Source organism: Geotrypetes seraphini, chromosome 19, assembly GCF_902459505.1.
Source record: "Geotrypetes seraphini chromosome 19, aGeoSer1.1, whole genome shotgun sequence".
NCBI lineage: Eukaryota > Metazoa > Chordata > Amphibia > Gymnophiona > Dermophiidae > Geotrypetes > Geotrypetes seraphini.
Genome location: NC_047102.1, coordinates 10,508,197 through 10,531,492, shown reverse-complemented (window position 1 = coordinate 10,531,492; position 23,296 = coordinate 10,508,197). Strand labels below are relative to the sequence as shown.

The following is a 23,296-nucleotide window of genomic DNA, read 5'->3' as shown; positions in this document are numbered from 1 at the left end:
GGCCACTCTGTATTAAGGGTTGCCACAGCTACTGGACCAGCCTTTGCACTGGGCAGCCCATCATTCTTGCTTCTATTTATCAGTGGAGGGTGGGAAGGCTAGTAAGTTAATTCATAAAAGCAGGGTTTCATTTCTGCGGGGAAACCACATCTTTTTCAGAGTCTAGAACACCAGGCAGTCTGCATGAAAGAGGAGAGGAAGGGATGAGCCTGAAGCAGAACTGAGAGCAGTCTCTCTACACCCTAATCCAGCTCCTCATCTATTGCTCCTGTTCCTTACCTGGCCCACCCTATACCTCCCTTAGTTCTGCTTTATTTCTGTTTTCAAATGAAGCTCTGCATAAAAATAAGATTTTTAATACTTATGGACTCAGCATTGGGTACTGACTGAATAAGTATATTAAAAAATAATGCTATACCACCAAATTCATATTTTAGATGGTCAAATGGAATTTGATGACTATTTACCTTACTCTGATAGGTTACATTTCCATTGCATTTTTAGTCTCCGCAGGTACTTCCTTGTTTCATCCCAAACAGGGTTGCACCCAGAGTACCGCTCTGATCTGGAAACACTTCTGGCAGAGAATGGAGAGTCCATGCTGATCTTGGACAAATGCACAAATCTCTCTGAAGGTGTACCTCCTGTACGCAAACGCTGTCGGAAGAATCAGGTTTTTGACTATCCTCAGTTGCTCCAGGTAATGTTGCTTTCACGGCAATATCCGTTTCCTGAGAAGCTTTTTTACAAAGTTGTACACTGCTCTTCTAATGACTGAGAAGGTCCTTCATTTTTGTAAGGACAGGGTAGAATAGGTGCTCCTCGATATCTTAGAATGAAAGTTGCCCTTCCAAACTTTTAGAACCTGTCGCTCTGTTAATTGTAAATCTGCTTTTTGGAAGTTTTTGCTCAGCAGGTCCCATATTCAAAAAGCCATGGGACACATAGAGGACCCCTATATAGCGAGAGGATAGACTCAAAGCAAAACTTAAATGTCAAGAACATAAGAAATACTAGATCAGGCCAATGCTCTATGTAACCCAGTAACCTGCTTCCAACTGTAGCCAAGCCAGGTCAAAAGCACCTGGCAGAACCCCAGATACCATGTTTCCCCAAAAATAAGACAGTGTCTTATATTAATTTTGGGTCCAAAAAACACACTAGGGCTTATTTGGGGGGATGTCTTATTTTTTTCATGTACAACAATCATCGCTCCCGTCCTCTCCTCCACCCCAATTCTTTCTCTTTCCTTTTTCTCTACCCCCCTATGTGCAGCATCTTTCCTCCCCCGTCACCTATCCCCTTGTGCAGCATCTTTTTATCCCTCCCTCCCATTTCCCTGTGCAGCAGAACCCCGCCGACCCTCCCACCGTGAGACTGATATATCTCCGCTCCGAGGCCTCCGAAAACAGCAACAGCGGCAACACTCTGAACACTAAGGCATAGAGGAGTGTAATCTGCATGAAATAATAGGTGCAACTCTAACCAAAGGCATAGAGAGGGTGTAATCTGCATGGAGCAACAGGTGCAACTCTAGCCACCTCACTGACTAGATGAACCATGCTGCTGTTTGTGTACTGCTATGCTACTATGTATAGATATGTGAATAGATACTAATATATATATGTATAGATATATATTTCTATCAATATAGCGCTATAAGTCATACATTTCTTATTTTTTTAAAGTTTTTGGGAAAGATGGTTAGCCAGTGTTTCTTTAAGAAAGTGTCAAGTAAAGAATTGCTTTTCAGCATACATGTACTTTGTTCCTCTCCTACACCCCTATTTTTTTTAGTGTGTGTTAGAGGATGTCACGGGGTGGGGATGGGAACTGAGCCAACAGGGACGGGGATGGGACAGGGACAAACTTTGTCACTGTGCCATTCTTTAAAAGGCTAGTATAAATATGCAAAATCTTAACACATCTTGGAGATTTAGCAATAAGAACATAAGAAGTTGCCTCCACTGGGTCAGACCAGAGGTCCATCGTGCCCAGCGGTCCGCTCCCGCGGCGGCCCATCAGGTCCATGACCTGTGAAGTGGTCCCTGACTATTCCTATAACCTACCTATACTTCTATCTGTAACCCTCAATGATTCAGTGATATCACAAAAAACAGAAAAGCCTCATTTTAAGAAACTTTGTTTCTAAAATTGTGTTTGGCAAGTCTTTACCAGCGACTTCCAGATTCTGTTTTTTGTGATACAGTATTTCAGCGCCATCTAATGGATCGTTTATCCATACCCTGATGCAGGCATTAGCTTTGAGGTCAAAATGAGGTCTGAGATGATATACAAGGTAAACTGCAGTTTGTATTTTCATGTTTATATATATATATATATGTGTGTTCTTAATTTAATTTTTTATATATATATATATATATATATATATATATATATATATATATATATATATATATATATATATATATATCTCAGGTTGATGTGTACAGTTCCCTCCTCACTTCTTTTCCAATTGTATATTTATGTTTGTCTTATTCTTTGGATTGTACTTGTTAAATGCCTTTTGAAAATTCAAATAAGATATCAACTGGCTCACCTCTATCTACATGTTCATTCACCCCTTTGGGAAGGTTGTAGCAAAACCAGATTGAAATGGAAGGCTCTATTTGTGATTTATAAACGGTTGTACAGAATATTCTCTCTCTTTATACTTAGATAAAAAGATTTAAATATAAAATCATAAGTGTTCGAGGCTTGTACAAATGAAGACAGAGCTCATGGGGATTGGGACAGAGCTTATGGGGACAAACCTTTTCCCCGTGTCATGTCCGCACTTTTTTGGGGGGGCTGTGTCCTATACATGTATTTGTTTTTCAACACTGACCATAGACCAGAGTTATTTCAGAAAAGCGGCATGTTCCATGTGTTTGAGCTCTGAAGTAAGCTGGCACAAGCAGAGATTTTTAAAATACTTTCCCTCCGCAAATTTTGCATCTCCTCCTGGAATGTCTGGCCGATAATGTCTCTGATGTAGTGAGATGTATTTATAGAAACCTTTGTCTAGACAGGAAAATAGAGATCTCTTTAGATGAGCCTATGTGTCCACATCTTGCCTCTCTCCCTTCCGTGGAATGTAGCAGGACTCCACTGGCTAACCAGGGATCAACTGCATTTGTGTTATACCCCAAATTTTTCCTCTCCTTTCTCTATGCCACCCTTCACCCCCTCTGCCTTGTGGATTCGCCTGAATTGTGACCTCCCGGGACTCTCCCTTCTGGTCATTTCTCCTCTGCATCTGCAGTGGTGCTCTGTGGTTAGTTTGATTGTTAATAGAAATATTTCCTGTTTAGAAAGCTCAGTTTGGCTGAGATTGTGCATTCTGCTCATATGGCAGCCAGTTTCACAGCTTTTTCAAAGTGTGTGAAGGAGGAGGTAACTTGGGGTCACATCATTTCGTAACTGCTGTATAATTGATTCCTACAATTTTAAGTTTCGTGCCTTCTAGTTTTGGCTGGAAAGCATTGAGATTGAATCTGGCAAGATGACATACTTGGCACCTATTATTTTGCTACAAAGCAGTCAGGATCTTTATTTGGGGACCAGATCCTTTGTTTCTTGAAGGTTCTGCATTAGTGAGTGTATTTGTTGTAGCCTCTTGGTGTCAAAATTTGCTAGATTGATAAATGGTGGTTAGTACATTTCAGCTTAAAATCAGTGCAAAAATTAAAAGGAACTGAGGATCTGGAGATTTTAAGCTTGTTGGGAAGTTACTAATTGGTAGTCATGGCACAGCTGCAGTATTTTGGGGAGAGATAGACTTGATCGCTTTCAAGCTAATCAACTATGTCGCTGTATTTCAGAAGTTGACGTAATAGGCAGTGGTAGTATTCGTCCCAAAGGACATCATGTTCTGTGGCCTAGTCAGACACTATTTTGTGATGCTTCCATGGGAATTACTTGAAAACTTAATGGTACGTTAGAGCAGAATACCACAATTTTTTTCCACCTTGCACTGTGAACACTGAAATTATGCAGATGCACTGCGGACAGTTGTGCTTGCTCTAATGCGTAATTTGGATTCTGGAAATCAAAGCAGGTTGTCTCATTCTAAACCACTCAGGATTTTGTAGACCTCAATCATATCTCTGTCTCTTACTGTTTGATCATTCCCATACTTCTCTTTGCTTTCTTTTTTCCCTTAGACATTGTAGTCTAAAGTTGTCTTTATTCCCAGCTGTGGATGGTTTATTTTAGCAGGGATTGAAAGGTGCTTTATAACCTTCAAATTCTTAATCGGATGTTATGCAATATGTACATTTTTCAGCAACTCCTTGTTCTTGCCTGGCATGAGCAGTTTGCATTTCAGTACATAAGCCACAAATTACAAGAACGTAACTGAATTTGTAGTAAAGTCATGCCTTTGTGATTTACCTGAACAGGAAGCTACGTTCTGCATGGTGCTCCGTGGAGCTCGCATGGGCCAGTCCATGCTCAGTGATGTGCTGCAGGCTGGGTGTGTTCCTGTTATTGTTGCCGACTCCTACATTCTGCCATTCTCCGAGGTCCTGGACTGGAAGAGGTGGGTATCCTGGGACTCTCTTTTAAGCAGGCAGTCAGATTTCCTTGTGCTGTAGGAGAAACTTTTTTCTCCTGTTATATGTGAAGAAAAACCCTTGAGAGAATGGGCCCCTTTCTATCCAGTAATTTAATAGTTCCTGTGGCCTGTTTATTTAGGTAATCTCTAAAATATGAGACAATAGGTGACCATTAGTAGAGCACCTTATATCGCTGTCACCTCTGAAGTGGTGTGGCCATACTGTTTTCACAGAAAATCAAACTTTAATGGAGGAAAAAGCCTCGGATGTGAAGAGAGCAATGGCAATAGCTCTACTCCTTGGACATCACGGGCTCAAAAAATCTCTAGAAGGCTGAGGAAAACAATGAGGGTGATATGACCAAACAGACACCAATTAGTAGCCCCTTCCAACAGGGAACCCGTGTTTCATGGCTGCCTGCCGCTTCTTCAGGGCAATGGGGCATAGGTGAATTGCTTCTGTTTGTCCCTCCTGTGCCAATAAAGTATGATTTTTCCATGTAAACAGTACAGCCATACCACCTCAGATGTGACGGCAAATAAGTTACTAAGTATCCAAGGGATTTCTTTGGATATAAGGTGCTATACTAATGTTAACCTATTGTCCCATATTTTAGAGATTATCTAAATAAACAGGCCACAAGAACGATTCAATTACTGGATACAAAGGGGCCACAGTCATCAGGAAAGAAACAAACTACACTACATTCAGGAAAAACCTGAAGACTCACCTCTTTGACAATTAACTGTCTTCAATTCTATAGAGCACCCCCTATTTCTAGGTCCCTTCTCTTTCTTCTCCATGCCCCCTTCCCCCACTACTTTCCCCTTCCTCTTTGACCTGAGCCTATATAGCAGGGGTCTCAAAGTCCCTCCTTGAGGGCCGCAATCCAGTCGGGTTTTCAGGATTTCCCCCATGAATATGCATTGAAAGCAGTGCATGCACATAGATCTCATGCATATTCATTGGGGAAATCCTGAAAACCCAACTGGATTGCGGCCCTCAAGGAGGGACTTTGAGATCCCTGCTATATAGGTAAATGCCACTCACAAATGGAAGATTAGATTAGATTAGATTTCACAGCATATCCACAACAGTCACTTATTCCCTCAGTTTAGCTATAGTATATGAAGAGGTGCAGAGCATCTTAAAGGCTCTTCTCCCGTTGTTGGTCTGAGAATCCAGATACGTACTTTTGGGATGCAATTTCTTAACATGATCTGCATGTAGGAAAAGTGTTTCAAAATTGTCTTCATATTGTATTGCTGGTAAGCCATTTTGGATAAAAAGCAGGGTGAAAAGCGAAATGGAAATGACATTAAAACCTTCTGAAAATTAAACAGTTCCATTAAAATTGTTAAACGAAAACCCTTAACTACATCTTGTAAAACCAGGGGGTTTTTTCACCCCGTGCTAATGAAAGGGGATTTTTGTGCATGTACTCCCTTCATGCTTGTTTTCTGTTTTCCTTCTTGCTGTTTAGAGCCTCTGTGGTAATACCTGAGGAAAAATTGCTGGAAACGCACAGCATACTGCAGGGCATCTCTCAGAGACAAATTGAAGAGATGCAGAGACAGGTAAGGGGTGCTGGCTGGCATGTCTGCTGATGCTTGTGGCCTTGCTTTAGGTCATTTGTTTATTCACATGGATGGGGGTTTGTGGGTTTTGAGGATATATTGGAAGATTGGTAAAAGATGGAATTTACAGTATTTGGCTTCTATCGTGTGAAACGCTTGCTCTAAAATCTTTTCCTAATTATTTGGGCATTTCTGTAAAGGGCCTTATAAATCATTCTAGAAATGTCAGCCACTTGGAGTCTTTTTATGTGTATGTTTCTCCCTGAGGCATGCGGTTTCCCCAGATGTAGAAAGCTAGAGAAGAAGCCACAGAGACTGAACTTATTAATTCCCTATTATAACTAGTTGGACGGAGACTGACTGGTGGTATCTGTTACACCCCCCTCCCTCCCCCCCAAGACCAGAGCCCCAACCACCCTTGATGTCAAACTGAAGACCCAAATCCATTTTCTCCTAAATTGCCACACACACTGTTTACTACTTTGGTCAGATGTTGTTATTTGCTGGTATGCCAGCTAGAGGTTTGCCAGGTTCGGGATCCAGTTCCACAATTTGTCAACTACCTCTCAATTCAAACATCAGCATTCTTCCTTGGAACATAATGACTTATTATATGATGACAGAAAAGATCTGTAAGCTAAGCTTTCTGTCCAGTTATTCCTGTTTGCAGCAATGCTGAGGATACATCCCTGCCTCCAGTAACAGATTGAGATCTTCTCGTCTTACGTTTCACCATTTTGAGCCTATGGGATCCTCCTGAACTTCTTGCTTTCTCATGCCTAACCACAAAAGTTAAGGTTGCTATTAGTGTACCCCTTTCCCCTTGACCTTTATTTATTTATTTCATTAGATTTGATATCTACACCTGGCAGGGCCTCCGCGTGTGCGGATCGCCGGACTTGATGGACCGAAGGTCTGATCCGGAGATGGCAGTTCTTATGTTCTTACTATAATAAAATGCTAAGCGCGCATGCGCACTCCTAACTGCGTGATCCGTTGGTCCGTGGCAGGCAGGAGTGCGCATGCGCGGTTAGGGTTCTATTAGCTTGGGAGGAAAAACAGCACCACCGAAGTTTCCCTTCCATAGCTCCTAGAACGCACGAAAGAATCTCTTACCGGAGTCCCAGAGTACAATAAGCAGCAGCGGGACCCTATAAAGCACCTGCCTAAAGGGACAAATGCCCTCACCGCCGCCCTGTCTAACGCGTAGCGGTTATTTCCTGGTCGGCACGCACTAATGTCCATCGTAAACTGGTACGTGTGAAAGAGGTTCTGTCGGGATGGAGGGTGCAGCTCGGCCAAACAATCGCAAATGCGGCAAAGATTGAAGAGCAAATTTCCTGCCAAATAGTTTTTTCTCACGCCGGCAAAAAAAAAAAAAAAAGAAACTTTATGTCGGAGGAGGCGGCGGCGGAAGAAAAGGAAACGTAAAGGGGGTCCCGGGTCGGGGTCCTCAGAGCTGTTAAGCAGGCATAGATATGCAGAACGTGAGGGGGAGCACAAATTGAGAGCGGCTTCGTGCGAGTTCGGGGCATTAGCGAGCAGGGTTGCCATGGAAGCCCATCCGGCAGAACAGAAATGATGCAGCCGCAAGAGTCAGTGAAAGGGGAGCAGGATCGACATGCACAGCCACTTGCAGCAGGGGCTTAGAGGGCAAGAGAGCTGCAGTTGTAAAGACTGAGGAAGGGAATGTTCAGAGAAATAATAACTGAGACTGAAGAAGGAATACAAAAAAAAGGAAGAGACAACTACAGGGAAACAGAGGATCAGGAGCATACAGAGAAAACAGGAGAGCACAGAGGTTTGCAGTAATCAGAAACATATAGAGAAAGGAGAGCAGAGACCCCTGCAAGAAGAGAAAAAGAGCAAAGAAGAAAGCAGAGACAGCGCTGCACAGGGTAATGGAGGGGGACAGAGACAGACATATTCTAGCACCCGTTAATGTAACGGGCTTAACGACTAGTAGTGCCATAATTTCAGAGTATTCAAGATGGTTTTTAATTAAAAAAAAAAAAAAAAATAGGAAAGAAAAATGAGGAATGAATAGAGAAAGGTGTTTGGTAGTGTTGGGGGGAGAGGATAGCGTCAATTTATTGCCATCAAAAGGAATGATGAAGATTAACCAAAAACAGTTTGAAATAGCCATGTTTTAATGAGGGTTTTTTTTTTTTTCTAGTACACTCTGCTTCTTGACCCAGTCTCACAACAGGAAGGAGAGCCACATGCTTAAAGGACAAGGCATTTTTCAATAGATGAATAAATGTATTTGGAAGTGTGTATATCCTTGAGGTGGGTAGATACTGTGAGCCTCACATGGGACGATATTTGGTGGCTCTCCTTCAGCTTATTTGGATCCAAGGTGGCACCAGTTTAAACATTAGTGAAGACCATTGCCTTAAAGGATCTGTCTCTTAAGAGCTGGAGAGTTAATATTTCACTGGGCAGAAAGTGACTATTTTACCTAGGGTGCTGTCTCCATTTCTTAAATGATCATTGAATTCTTCTCGGATTTCTGAATGTGATCAGTGCCTGTCAGAAGACTGATACAGTATTTGTTTTGTTCAGTGGGCCCCATAAAATGAAGAATTTCTAGATTCTTTGACCACATGGATCAGAGAGGGAACCAATTTTGTACACTTTTTGAGAGAGGTTTATAAGTTCCAAGACGGGCAGGGATTCACGTGCTTTGGGCTCAGGGGCACCCGACGGGTGCAATCTTGCTGTAGCGGGCAGAGATCGCCAAGCCCTGCCAGTTGAAGGCCACCTCTGCCAGCTAGAGCTCTTTTCTACCAGGCTCGTCAGCCCACAGCAGTGTCTCTGAACTGCTGACTCCGGCTGCACGTGCATGCCTGTCAACTCTTTTAATCCCATCTTTTTCAAAATAGGAGTCTGCTCTCTAATATTTTTAAGGATCCACTTTAAATAAATGTTGCTCATGCACTTTTCAGATTTTTCCAGGTTGTAGTTATATCTCTCCTGCAGGGATAATACAGAGGCTGCTGACAGAAATAGAGACACATAGCTGATTTCAAACCTTAATAGGCCTGAATAAGAAAATCATCTTAATTATGAATCGGTACTTACAAGGAGAACGGTTTATGAACTTAGAAAGGGCCCCTCACCTGTTAGTCTTGTAAATAACTCAATAGGCTCATTATCTCGTATGATTTTCCAGTGATTCTCGCATGATATACTAATTTGTTGCAATATTGGTCTCAAGTATGGCATACTGTATGTAATGTATTTTCTATATCTATTATGATCGTCTAATCCTAAGATTGACATTACATCCACTAGTTCCAGGTTATTTGATTATATGATAGCTCTGGCTCTGCATATTGTGATCCTCCATTGGAAGAATAATCAGTATGTCTACCACCATGAATGATGGAATAATTTATGTGCATATAGGAAATATGAAGAGATCCTAATATTAAAGTACAATCGTATATCATCCTTTATTAGAAATTGGAACATCTTAGATACATATTGTACTCATTGACCTGGTTAACTTGCAATTTATATTATTAATGCATCTATTGTTATGTTTGTTTAATTTGTTATGTTTGTATATTTATTGAAAATAAATAAATAAAAGAAAGGACCCCCTCAATCTAACCTACTGTCTTTATCCGATTTCGGTTAGACCCAATCCAGAAATGAGCAAAAGCAAAAGGAGGAAGTAACTTTGACCAAACTTGGCTTGATGTGAAAATCCGAATGCAGCCTCCCTGTCCTAGGAATCTATGTTTCAAGCAGTGGTACTTTCCCAGCTTAGACATACACTTGATGCACACAGTGCATCATCCCACCAGAATATTTCATTGATCATGTGTTAAGTCTAGGAAACTTAGCATTCATCTTTATAAATCCACAAGAGTGTTTATCGGGAGTGTCTTCATTCATTCTTTGAATGATTTATATGCAATTACAATAACTACCACCAGGGGTCTCTATCATCTCTACAGACTTGCTGGAAACTTCATATCAGTGCACCGCTATCATGATCAGAATGTAAAGAATGAACAGATTTCTGTAGAACACCCTGCTTATAGAACCATTATTCTAAAGCAGGAGTCTCAAAGTCCCTCCTTGAGGGCCGCAATCCAGTTGAGTTTTCAGGATTTCCCCAATGAATATGCATGAAATCTATGTGCATGCACTGCTTTCAATGCATATTCATTGGGGAAATCTTGAAAACCCGACTGGATTGCGGCCCTCAAGGAGGGACTTTGAGATCCCTGTTCTAAAGTCACTGATTAGTATTTTACTTAATTCAAAATTCCTGTTAGAAAGAGAAGAGGGATTAGTGGGATTGCCTGGTAGCTGTTTACAAAGATTCAGATCTCATGTAACTGGCTTAAAAAGTTGGTCGTAAGGCAAGAAAAATCCCAGTTGTGTATAGGGCAGTTCAGAAAAACTTCTACACATGGAAGATTGTCCTTTTTAAAATTTTAGGTAGCACTGTTTTATATAGAAAAAAATGTGGGTAAAAATTATATGTTCCATCATAAACCTTGCATTCTCCTGTCAATTGATTCCTTGTTCTCTTTTGTAAGACCTCCAGTTACAGAACCAATATAAGGGATGAAGTACTTTTGTTCACAAAAGAAGAGTGGGACCTAGGGGTGATTACAGCTAATGATCTTAAGATGACCAAACAGGGGAAATAAGGTATTGATAAATTGGAAGGAGTGGACAGCGGGAAAAAGGAGGCGTCTCGGAGATATTAGGTAATTCTGGAGGCTTCATCTTCAAAAACTATATATAAACAGTGAGGGGCTGTTCCAGAGGGTGACTACGATATGATATCAAGTTACTTACAGTCCACTAATTCCCAACTATTAGGTTCAAAGTGGATTAACAGAAGACTGTATATCTCACAATGAAATGTATCAAAAGAAACCAAAAATATGATCTCTTAAATAAATAAGTCTCTAACTTTTTTTTGAAAAGATAAATATGTGGACTTTGTCCTGAATTCAATAGGTAATGAACACCAAATCTGAACCGTTTGATAATGGAAGCTGAGTTGCAAATCATGTTTTATATTTCACTATAAAAAATGAAAGGAAATGTAGTAACCTAGAATTTCCAGCTTGAGAAGAAGTTGAAGAGAGAGGAAAAGAAAACAAACCAATCAAATACTCCGGACAAATCCTGGCAAACATCTCATATACCCAGCAAGCAAGCGTGAAAGAAATGTGAACATTTACCGGTAGCCAGTACAGTTTGGTTAAACTGGGAGTAGCATGATCAAATTTTTGTTCAGAAAAAGGTGGTTCATGGCCTAGCAAGGCCTCAAGCCTCCAAAAGGTGATTTCCAGGGTGGTTAGTTAGTCGCATGTACTTTGCTGGCTAAAAGTCGGTTTTGTCTGGATGAATGAACTAATCTCATGTCAACAGCCCATGTAATTAGCTCTGTTTTGTTACACCATTGGATAGCTAATGTAAACCTCTCAGATTTGACTCATCCAGTCATTAGTAGCTGTATATAAGTTTGAATAAACAATAAACTTTTGATAATTAACCTAATATAATGCTGCTTTGTGATATCTTCTCAGAAAAGTCTATAGTATAACATATGTTTTGTAGTGTTATTTTGTAAGTATTTATAGTGTTACCAGATAACTTTAGCATATTTTTTGTATCCTGCTTGCCATATTTCTAAGAATTTATATTATCTAATAAATAATATATAATCCACACTAGCATTATTCTTCTAATAATGCAGCCATAGTTGAATCACAAGGTTACAAGAGAAACACTGATATTCCTAGCCACGAGTCCAGAATAATTGCTGTCTGAATGATTTTCTGTTTTGTATTGACACCTACAGCTGGAAGAAAGGCGAGAGCGGTAGATATAAGAGATATTTAATTACCTCTGTGGCATAAATGCATAGGAGGTGGGCCTATTTCAATTGAAAGGAGGCTCTTGGACAAGGTGACATAGGATAAAGGTGAAAAGAGACTTTCTTCTGAGTAATCTAAGGAAATGTTTCTTCTTTAGAGCAAGGCGGTAGATGAGTGGAATGGCCGACGTGGTGGAGGCTACGACTGTATCTGAATTCAATATATTAGCTGAGCACAGAAGATCTCTAAGGGAGAAGAAGAGACAGTAGAGATCAGAAGTTGGTATGATTAAGTAGACTGGGTTGTCCATATGGAATTTTTCTACTGTCCTTTTGTCTGTTTCTACCTTCTTTGTTCAGGTTTAGCTTAAGGATACTTTCCTGCTTCTGGCAATAATCCTGGCTGCCTTTGGAACCTTGGAACTAAGAAGGACCCAGTCACAGAAGTTGATACATGCTGTAGATAGATCTGTTTACTTACATGGCTGGATGCAGATTTAAACTTTCCAAAGCATTTTCTTGGATGCCTAAGCCTACCAGCAGCAGCAGGGGGGCTGAGATTGTTGCTTCAAGTCAGCAAATTGCCAGTTTGACACAGTTGGACATGCCAGCATGTGGAACACAAAAAACTGAGAAAGGTGTAAATGGATCGCCAATTTATCTGCAGAGTGGGCTTTCCAAACAGTGTGTTGTTTGGTCAGTGGCTTCTGCTTTAGTAACCTTTCACCTCTGCAGCACTCAGAAGGGGCTAGAGACCAGCCTGTTTTGCCTTTGAACTCTCCTTGGCTTCTGTTAGCTCAAAGCCTGGCAGTCAGATTCTAGTGCTTAGCTTGGGACCTCGGCTCATGGTGGGGGTACCGGCAGCAGGGAAAGCTGATATGTTCTTTCGAACACTGACGTATTTGAAGGCTTTGCCTTAGAGACTTGTAACCCGTGGCTTTGTGTTTCAGGACCTGTCTGTCATTTGTCAAGAAACATAGCTAGGAAGTGTCATGTGATGTTTGAAGATTTCCTGAAGGGTAGACTTTCAATCCTTCCATCAGTTTCTCAAGACTGCAGTTTGTTGCAGGGGAGGTGTTTTTCTTTGAATTCTTGTTATCATTTTTTTTTTTTTTTTAAATCACTGGTGTAGGCTAGGGAGGGAGCAAAAGTTTATGCTTTTGTAAGTAATTACTTTTCTAATATTATTGACTGAGTCTTCTGCACTTCAGGATTTAACCAAAATCTGTTTTCATACAAGAGAATATTATACCACTGACTATAAACAAGGTGATATATGCAGTAGAAAGTATTTTACCCCCAAAAACCAAATGCCTAAAATGCAGCGAAAAGCCTGTATGGTTTCCAGCAAAACGCATACTGTTAGCTGGTTCATAGACAACTCGGCGAAAGACAAAGGCGCGCGCCGAAGAAAATTACAGTTTTTAGGGGCTCCGACGGGGGGGGGTTTTGTTGGGGAACCCCCCCAGTTTACTTAATAGATATCGCGCCGGCGTTGTGGGGGGTTTGGGGGGTTGTAACCCTCCACATTTTACTGTAAACTTAACTTTTTCCCTAAAAACAGGGAAAAAGTGAAGTTTTCAGTAAAATGGGGGGGTTACAACCCCGCCCCCCCCCCGTCGGAGCCGTAAAAACAGTAATTTTCTGTGGCGCGCACCTTTGTCCCGGCGCGCTTTTGACCTGACACCCTGTTAGCTTTATTGAGGAAATATTCTGGGAGGAGAAGTCATACTTGTAAATAGATGCAAATGACCCCAACCAAATTAGATTCCTCAGGTATAACCACACAACCTAATTCACATACCTGAATGCCCCAACCAGTCGGCCCGAGACACTCATTACCAATTTGTGATTAAAACGACAATGAATGTGGTATAAAGAATGAACTTCCTTTGCTGTTTTTGGAGCACAGACTGTAGAAGTCTGCCTGGCAGGGTCCTTGCGCTCTAACTTTGGAGTTGCTGTCAAAGTCTGCTCCAGCGCTTCCTGATCTGTCTTTGTGATACATGGGACACCGCACTCTGCCTAGCCCTGACCTTTGTTCCTCATAGCTGGCGTTAGCGTCGAAGCCTCACTCAACACATCAACATGTGTACAATCGTTAAGATTTGTCCTGAGGCCATCCTTCTCTCTTGTGTGCCTTTCTGAATTAACACTCAATTTCTCCACCTGATAGTACAGTTTTCTATCAGCTGTCTTGCATCCCTTCACTTCTTTTAACTATTTTTGGGACCCTCAGCGCCACCACTCAGAGCTCAATTGGATTTCATTGCTCTAAGCTTTATGTGCCAGCTCATCGGTTCCCTTGATTTAATGTCAATCTTATACGTTTAAATATTAGCTTTTGTTTAATCTATTTTATTTTTAAGCATGTACTTAGCTTTCAACTTGTGGTCTCTGGCTAGGGGAAACATCACGCCGACATGTTTCGCTGCTTGAGCTTTATCAAGGCTTTGCCCCTATAAATTTCACCGCCAAACCTGTGACCACTCTGTCCCCAGACTTGAGAGGGGTGACGAACGTAGCGAAGTTGGTAGAAGATGAGTCGCACAGCAGAATTTTGCACAGATTGCAAGGGGGAGAGGTGACACTGAGGGAGCAGATTGCAGTAATCTAAGTGTGAGGTATAAATGGCCTTGTTGTATGTGACCTCACTATTCAAAAGATTTTTCTTCAGATTGAGGCAGTTGAGGACGATGAGATCAGTCCTGAGTCCGACAGCAACTCAAGCAGTTCTACTTCCAGATCTGATCTAGATTATTGCAACTCTTTCTATTGTAACATGACAAAGAGAAGACTTCAGAGGTTGCAGCTGCTCCAGAACACAGCCGCTAGACCGATTTTCCATGAGGGCCAGCCTGCTGCTGATAGAACTACACTGGCTGCCAGTCAAGTATAGAATTCAATTTAAAATTGCATGTATGGTTCACAGGGCTATATATAGAGAGAGCTCGACTGGGCTAACATCAGCCATCCAAGTTTCACACTCCTTCTGTAACTCAAGAATGAGTCGGTGCTATAAATTACCTCTTCCCTTTCCATGTGAAGTTTGGAGGAACTCACTCTTCAAATTCACCTTCGAGTTTCAAGGCCCCAAAATTTGGAACTGCCTCCCGACCTCCTATCTTCAATTTAGGAAGGCGCAAAAAATGCATCTCTTTTCATTATGGACTTGCTATGATTCATAATGTCTATGCTGCTATCCTTTTTTTGTTTGGTTGGTTTTTTTTATTTATACAGTTTTTAAATAATTACCAAGCATAAACATCTTGTACAGAAAAGTGTAATCAGAAACATATTAACTTAATTTTACTTTCAAACTTGAAAGATAAATCAAATTTTAAAAAGGAAAAAAAACCCCACAATAAAAAAAGCTCACTTGATCACACATTATTCCTCTAATCTTGGATCTAAGACTTAAAGAGTAGAGTAAATTAAACTCACATATTTATCAAAGAAAGCTCTATAACTACTACAGAACAGAGAACTAATCCTTATTAGGTGCAGTTATTTCATTCTCAAGTCGTTTCATTGAGAGAAAACTTGTCAAATGAGATGGGTCTACAAAAACATATTTCAAAGAACGATATCTGACTATACACTTGCATGGATATCTCAAAAAGAAAAGACCCCCTATTTGAGTCACTCCAGGTTTCAAAATTAGAAATTCTCTTCTTCTTTTTTGAGTCTCTCTGGAGATATCAGGAAATATCTGGATATGGAATCCCAGGAAGTCCTTGGATCTGTTTTTGAAGAAAAGTTTTAGGATCTAATCCTTGTCTGGAGCCAAAGCCACAGACAGCAAGAGGGTGGCTGGTGTAGCTACTTCTCTATCCGATTGTTCCAGTATAGCTGAAATGTCCAATGGATCATCCTGAGCCTTCCCATCCTTTTCTTTTTTTCCCCACTTGGGATTTAACAGGAAGATAATAAGCCCTTGTGAGAGGAGGTAGAGAACTTTGTAAAATCTCCATAAAATATCGTTTCACCATTTCTCGGGAAGAAATTGATAAGATCTTCGGAAAGTTTATAATCCTCAAATTATTAGCCCGACTATTATTCTCTAGAGCTTCCAATTTCCTCCTCATAATTATATTGTCTTTAACCAATTGATCTGATGTTAATTCTTTATTTGTCTTCTGAGTTTCTACTTTTAACAAAGATATATCTTGTTTTAAGGAATTAATTTCTCCTTCCAAATCTTTTATTTGGGGGGTTTAAAGAATTACCCAAGTTCACCACCAAATCCCAAAGCGCTTCTAGGGTGATTTCTGGGGGTTTAACCACTGAAAAGAGGCATGCTTGTGTGGTCAGAGGTTGTTCTAATGATTGGTTTACCTCAGTGAAGTCTTGTCCTTCCTTAGCCTTAGTTGTCCCGGTCGCAGGTCCTGGTAGAGTGGGCAAATCAGCCCTCCGACATACTGGCCTCTCGAGATGAGAGTGTTTCCTCTTTGGGTGCACTCTGGTCCCGCGGTGAGCTGGCTGCCTGCGGCAATGGCTGAAGAGGCGGCGTCCTAACGTTGGGGCTTAAGGTGACCATCAAGCCCTAAGGTATTGGCCGCCACACTACTCCCCGGCGGTGTACCAAGCGGGCGAGTCCCCGACGCTCCTTGTTCCTGTTGAAAGCTTCGCAGAAAGTCGTCAATTGTGACCCAAGGGGCTATCGATCGCCAGGAGGCACCACCAGCGTTTCTTCCCCATCTTTTCGGCATTTTGTTCGAGGTAAAGCAGACAGATCAGAGGCTTCCTCACTGCAGTAAGCTAGCAGCAGCCATCTTGGATCTGCTATTCTTATTAATCTTATGTAAGCCGAAATGATTCCCAATCTGTGGGGTATAAGAAACAGTATGGGAAAAATCCATGCAAGCAGATTACTAAGGCCACTTTTTGCTTCAAGTTAATAAACAGTGTGCACATGAAAAACTAATTTGGTGTGAAAGTTCTTTATTATGGATTCAGAAAAGCCATTTCTCTGTACTCTCGCTTGCTAGCTCCTTCTGTCTCTCCCTTCCAGTCTTCTCTTCCCTCCCCTCAAACAAATTGTGAAACTGGTGGAAGTTCTTCATTTTGGCAGCTCGTGCTAACATTCCATCCTTTTCTGTATCAAAAAGCAGGCTTTTCAGTTTTAACAATTTTTGTGGTACACCGTGATGAGATCTTCCTGCGGGAACAATTAATTTAATGCTTGAAAAAAAAGAGCTGAGTTTTACCTGGCCTTGGATCAGTTTTCCACACTGAGCTCATTGTTGCCTGACCTCTAATGTACAGTCTATTGAAGAATGTACTTGAGGTTAAAGAGCCCTATGTTAAGTTTGTGAATACGCCAAGGACCTGTGCCTTCTAGCTATAGACATTGCAGGCATTTTTCAGTAGCTGGCATTGCTGCAAACTGGACTCTCTATCTGCATAGTTTGTATAGGGAGGCCACGAAGAAGAGGAAATGAGAAAGTCATGAGATGGGAGGTAAAGTCCTATTATGGATTAAGAACTGGTTGAAAGAAAACAGAGTAGGTTTAAATGGTCAATATTCTCAATGGAGAAGGGTAAATAGTGGGGTTCGAACACAGTGCTTTCACACTAGTAGGTGGCGATTTTATGGTCACACCCGGACACAGCTGTAGAAATGGGACTAGTATGATTTCCAACGTAATAGCTTTAACGACATTTAAGGGATGAATGGTATTTAAGATGGAAGCTTGAAAGTTTAAAAGCATATATTTAAGATTTGGGGATTTATAAATTTAAAAATCAATAATAAAAAATAATCTATATATAAAAAAGCAAAAAATAAAAATTCCAATATTAATACTGAGATAATTGGAAGATCGGATGGCGGAGGATGTTTTTTAGCCAGTGAGGTAGCTCTGTTGGCCGCCTAAGTTGTGTGCCTAATGGCAATCGAGGGGCGAGTCTGAGGCTTTTTCCTCTTTATGTAGATCCCCCAATTTAATTTGTATTTTTATACATAAGAATTGCTGCTGCCAGTGGTCCATTGTGACCAGCAGTCCGCTCCCGCAGCGGCCCTTAGGTCAAAGACCAGCGACCTAACTGAGTCTAGCCTTACCTGTGTACATTCTGGTTCAGCAGGAACTTGTCTAACTTTGTCTTGAATCCCTGGAGGGTGTTTTCCCCTATAACAGCCTCCGGAAGAGCGTTCCAGTTTTCCAACACTCTCTGGATGAAGAAGAACTTCCTTACATTTGTACGGAATCTATCCCCTTTTAGCTTTAGAGAGTGCCCTCTCGTTCTCTCTACCTTGGAGAGGGTGAACAACCTGTCTTTATCTACTTTGTCTTGAATCCCTGGAGGGTGTTTTCCCCTATAACAGCCTCCGGAAGAGCGTTCCAGTTTTCCAACACTCTCTGGATGAAGAAGAACTTCCTTACATTTGTACGGAATCTATCCCCTTTTAGCTTTAGAGAGTGCCCTCTCGTTCTCTCTATCTTGGAGAGGGTGAACAACCTGTCTTTATCTACTTTGTCTTGAATCCCTGGAGGGTGTTTTCCCTTATAACAGCCTCCAGAAGAGCATTCCAGTTTTCCAACACTCTCTGGGTGAAGAAGAACTTCCTTACATTTGTACGGAATCTATCCCCTTTTAACTTTAGAGAGTGCACTCTCGTTCTCCCTATCTTGGAGAGGGTGAACAACTTGTCTTTATCTACTAAGTCTATTCCCTTTAGTACCTTGAATGTTTCGATCATGTCCCTTCTCAGCCTCCTCTTTTCAAGGAAGAAGAGGCCCAGTTTCTCTAATCTCTCGCTGTAAGGCAACTCCTCCAGCTCCTGAACCATTTTAGTCGCTCTTCTCGGGACCCTTTCAAGCAGTACCATGTCCTTCTTCATGTACGGCGACCAGTGCTGGATGCAGTATTCCAGGTGGGGGTCAGCAGGGAAGCTTTGGGAGCCATGGACAGAATTCTGTAAGGAGTGATTGTTGATTTTGCCCTTTACATAGAAACATAGAAACATAGAAATAGACGGCAGATAAGGGCCACGGCCCATCAAGTCTGCCCACTCCAATGACCCTCCCTATCTATCTTTGCGGATAGATCCCACATGTTTGTCCCATTTGGCCTTAAAATCTTGCACGCTTCTGGCCTCAATAACCTGAAGTGGAAGACTATTCCAGCGATCAACCACCCTTTCTGTGAAGAAGAACTTCCTAGTGTCACCGTGCAGTTTCCCGCCCCTGATTTTCCACTGATGTCCCCTTGTTGCCGCGGGACCCTTGAAAAAGAAGATATCCTCTTCTACTTCGATGCGACCCGTGAGGTACTTGAATGTCATACACGTCCAGGGTGGGTGGGGAGATACTTTTAATTAGAGTGCAATTGTTGGATATGTATAAAGGAGGAGATGATATATGTATTTGTCATAAATATAATTTCATAGAATTTAAGTGCTGTTAAAGTGTAAGATGTCTGTAAAATACGTTGCACTTATTTTTGGCTTTAAAATGAAAAAAAATATATATATATATATATAATACTGATCATGCTAATCCAGCTCCTTTTCTGTATAAAGCAGGCTGATCGCTTCAGTTCACAGGGAAAGAGCAGCACCTTCAGGCCCTTGTAAACAACTCTAGAGTGCCCTTCCCAGCCTTTGGATAACACAGAGAGCTTTAAATCTTAGTGTTGTGGCGCCTGGCTCTCGATGGATACTTAACTTTTATTGCTGCCTTCCAAATTTCTTTCCCGGGCTGCTGCTTTAAATCCAGAGATTGGGTCGGTGATAGAAATTTGGCGAGCTTCCAAGGTGCCTTACCACTGCTCTGGGTATTACATCAGGAATTCCTCTCCTAGCTCTCAGTGTTTCAGAAACGGGGGGTTACCTATACGATTGTCACTGAAATGTTCTGCCTTGTCTGGCTCATTGCTAAACTAGAGGAAAATATTTGCTGTATTGAAATGCGGGAACATGGAATTTGACAGTTTATGCGGACTGTAGAGTCCATCTGATCTATAACTTGCTTCCAGATACAGCGCTCTAGTCGCTGGCTTTTCTTCACTTCCTAACCAAGAATCCTCGGTGATTTTGCCATCCCTGTTTGAATTCTACTATTGATGTGAGTCCCATTTGTAAAGTGCTGTGGTCTCTGTGAGGTTTTAAAAATTTTTTTAGTACCCTAAACTGTTATTTCTAAGTAAGATGATGATATTTATTCAAGCAAAGTCTCTTCCACCACCAGATTTCCCCACTGAGTTGTCATGTTTTTTTGCCTTGCAAATAGAGCGTGTAGCTCTGCATTGCGTCCTTTGGCTTGCAGGACCGTTCTTTTCTGCTCCAGTGAAAGTATAATGGAATAGTCTGGTGTCCCTGTGTTTTTCAGATTGTGCAGCATTTCCAAAATAAAAATGTCACACATCTTTAAGTCTAACCACCTTTCCACAGCTCTTTAGCAATCTGTGGGCTCTTTAGAGAGTAGAGAATGACACGAGGGAAAAATTTGTCCCCGTGAGCTCAGTCTGCACAAACTGTCTGATCCCATCTCTTATTTTATATTGAACTTATTTTATTAAAGTATAAAAAGAAACAATATTCTGTACAATTGTCATTGCATAAACAAATAATACAGAGCAAGGATCAACAAAACCCCTGTCTCCTATCCTGAAAACCTGGCCTGCCAGTAGATCTCAAGGACCGGAATTGGGCAGCCCTGCTCTAATGGGACTAATAGAAATTCTGCTCTGTGTCTGAGAAATTCTGCTTTGTCTGTGTAGCCTCTGAAGATTCTGCCAGCATGAACCTATGACTTAACCGCAAATATCTACTGGAAGCGGTATTCCAGTGACTTTTGTGTTCTCATTGCAGGCTAGGTGGTTCTGGGAAGGGTACTTCCAGTCTATGAAAACAATTGCTCTGGCCACTCTGCAGATAATCAATGATCGCATCTACCCGTATGCTGCCAGGTCATATGAAGAGTGGAACGACCCTCCGGCTGTTGTAAGTTTTGATATTTTTGTGTGCTGCATTTAGATATGATATTTGTCACCATGGCAGTGTTTCCTAAACCCATCAAGGGGGCTTCCCAGAAATACGAGAGATTTACTTATGCATGGTTTGCATGATGGGTCAGGTTTAGAAACCATCGCTCAAATGGCAGAGGCTCCCTAAAGTCTCTCAATTTTAGCATATGTATAAAGATGGTTTAAGAAATTCTACTGTTAAAAAAAGTTGTGAAGGGACCAACTGACTAATGAAAACATTGTTCATTGTAGTAGCATTTGGGAATTATAATTATACTTAACCTTTGAAGGATTAATTTTGGGACCTCCACAATGAATCAAATGTTAGTGTTTTTAAACATTCTTATTGACACTTCATTCCTGTGCCTCCCCCCCTAATAAAAAAGGACTTCTTTAATAAGGCTGTAAGTGTGTGTATATGTATATGTGTGTGTGTGTGTGTGTATATATATATATATATATATATATATATATATACACACACACACACACACACACACATATATATATACATACACACTAGATGGACCATTAGTCTGACCCAGTAAGGCCATTCTTATGTTCTTATTGATTTTAAAATAAAAAAACAACTGAGCAGTTTTTTATTTTAAAATCAATAAGAGCATGAGTGGCCTTACTGGGTCAGACTAATGGTCCATCTAGTCCAGTATCCTTTTTCCACGGTGACCAATCCAGATCACAGGTACCTGACAAAAATCCAAAGACTAGCAACTTTCCATGCTACCGATCCCAGGGACAGCAGTGGCTTCCCCCATGTCTGTCTCAGTGGCAGACTATGGTCTATTCCTCCATGAATAAAATGAATAACTTAAAAAGGCCTTTTGGATTAAAGGTAGTGTTCTTACAAGAGCTAAATCCTCCAAAGCAGAGGCTTAATATAATCGCCATGCCAAACTCCACTAGTTGGTTTTGGCTTTTTTAAAGATATATCGTTTTCAGCTATTCATCCAGAATAATTGATAGGTTTTGCTTGACAGGGATGCCTTGTGGGTTCCAGAGGAAATGGGATTACTGGCAGGCTTCTTTCTAGCCCTGCATTTTCCCCACACAGACATACCTTTCTGGCCTTGGAAATGCAAATATGTCATATCTAAACCAACCCAGAACGAAATGTTGGGTGCAGCCTTGTAGGCCTTAATCCTTGTAAACCACAAAATTTTTCTTTTAACTTTCTATGTCAGTCTCTGCTCTAGCATCATAGCACTGTGTAAACATGGATAATAAACCATAACAATTAACTATCAACTTAATTTGCTATCAATGAATATAATCAGTGCTAGACCTACAGTACTTATTCCCTTAAAACAATATTTTTAGTTTTGAAATGATTAACAAAATTTAAACTATGGCTTCATAAAGTGTTTGCAAAGAAGGAACAACCTTAGGAAATTTGATGACATTTTCATGTTTCCATTTGATTTGAATGTGCAGTGGTACCTTGGTTTGTTAGCATCATTTGTATCCAGAAGCATGCTCGTAATCCAAAGCGCTCGTATCATCAAAGCGAGTTTCCCTATAGGAAGCCATGGAAACTCGGACGATTCGTTCCACTGACTTAATATCTTATCATAAAGTATTCCACAAAAGAGGACTGGCAATAGAAAAGATAGAACATCTGTATCATTCCACCTAACCTGGTGGAGTGGCGGTACAGCTGACCTCAAAACACTTGTAGGCTGATAAGCATTCAGGGAAGAGGCTAACAATGTTGAAACCTTTGAAAATAAGGGTCAAGATCTGAAACTGCATTTTACTTTTAGCTGCCAGCCTCTGTTAAGTTTCCAAAAATGAAGAGAGATTGGGACAGACCCAACAAAACCCATACGACTGTACCCATGTCTGCTTTGAGAGGATTTTTTAAAAATAGGCCTTCGTACTAATGGCTAATATTTCAACACTTCGTCAAAGCAAGTGATGGATGATAATACTCTTACCCCCTAGTTTTCCTTCTTGCTTTTCCTCCTGACAGAGGAGGGGAAAGAGCCAAATCACTGGGTCTAACCTCATTTGCAGACTTTAGAATAACGGTAAGTGTTGGTTTGATTTCTAACTTAGCCACTCATCTTGCACCGTGAACTGCTGTAATGATGTTTTAATTACACTACTGTTGGCTGAATTACCTGAATTTCCTTCTCTCCTTTGCCAGAAGTTGAGAAACCTTCCATTCTTCATATTTCTCCCTGTTCCCCAAGTAAATTAAAGGTTTGTTTGCCTGATTTCCCGCAGATCACAGGGTCAAAAGGTCTAAGGCTGTAGACACAATCTACAGCTAGAAGGCAGGAGGTCGATTCATAATGGTACTTGTGAGGGACCTG

The 23,296-nt window shown here is 41.1% G+C and overlaps 1 protein-coding gene across 1 annotated transcript in view; it reads left to right on the top strand.

The window, feature by feature from the left end:
* The window catches only part of EXT2 (exostosin glycosyltransferase 2), a 62,993-nt gene that overhangs the window by 9,824 nt on the left and 29,873 nt on the right, over positions 1-23,296 (top strand). The window contains exons 6-9 of the mRNA XM_033928573.1: positions 505-700; positions 4,404-4,543; positions 6,043-6,136; positions 20,806-20,937. Coding sequence (XP_033784464.1) covers positions 505-700; positions 4,404-4,543; positions 6,043-6,136; positions 20,806-20,937 — 562 coding nt within the window. The remainder of the gene's footprint in view (positions 1-504; positions 701-4,403; positions 4,544-6,042; positions 6,137-20,805; positions 20,938-23,296) is intronic.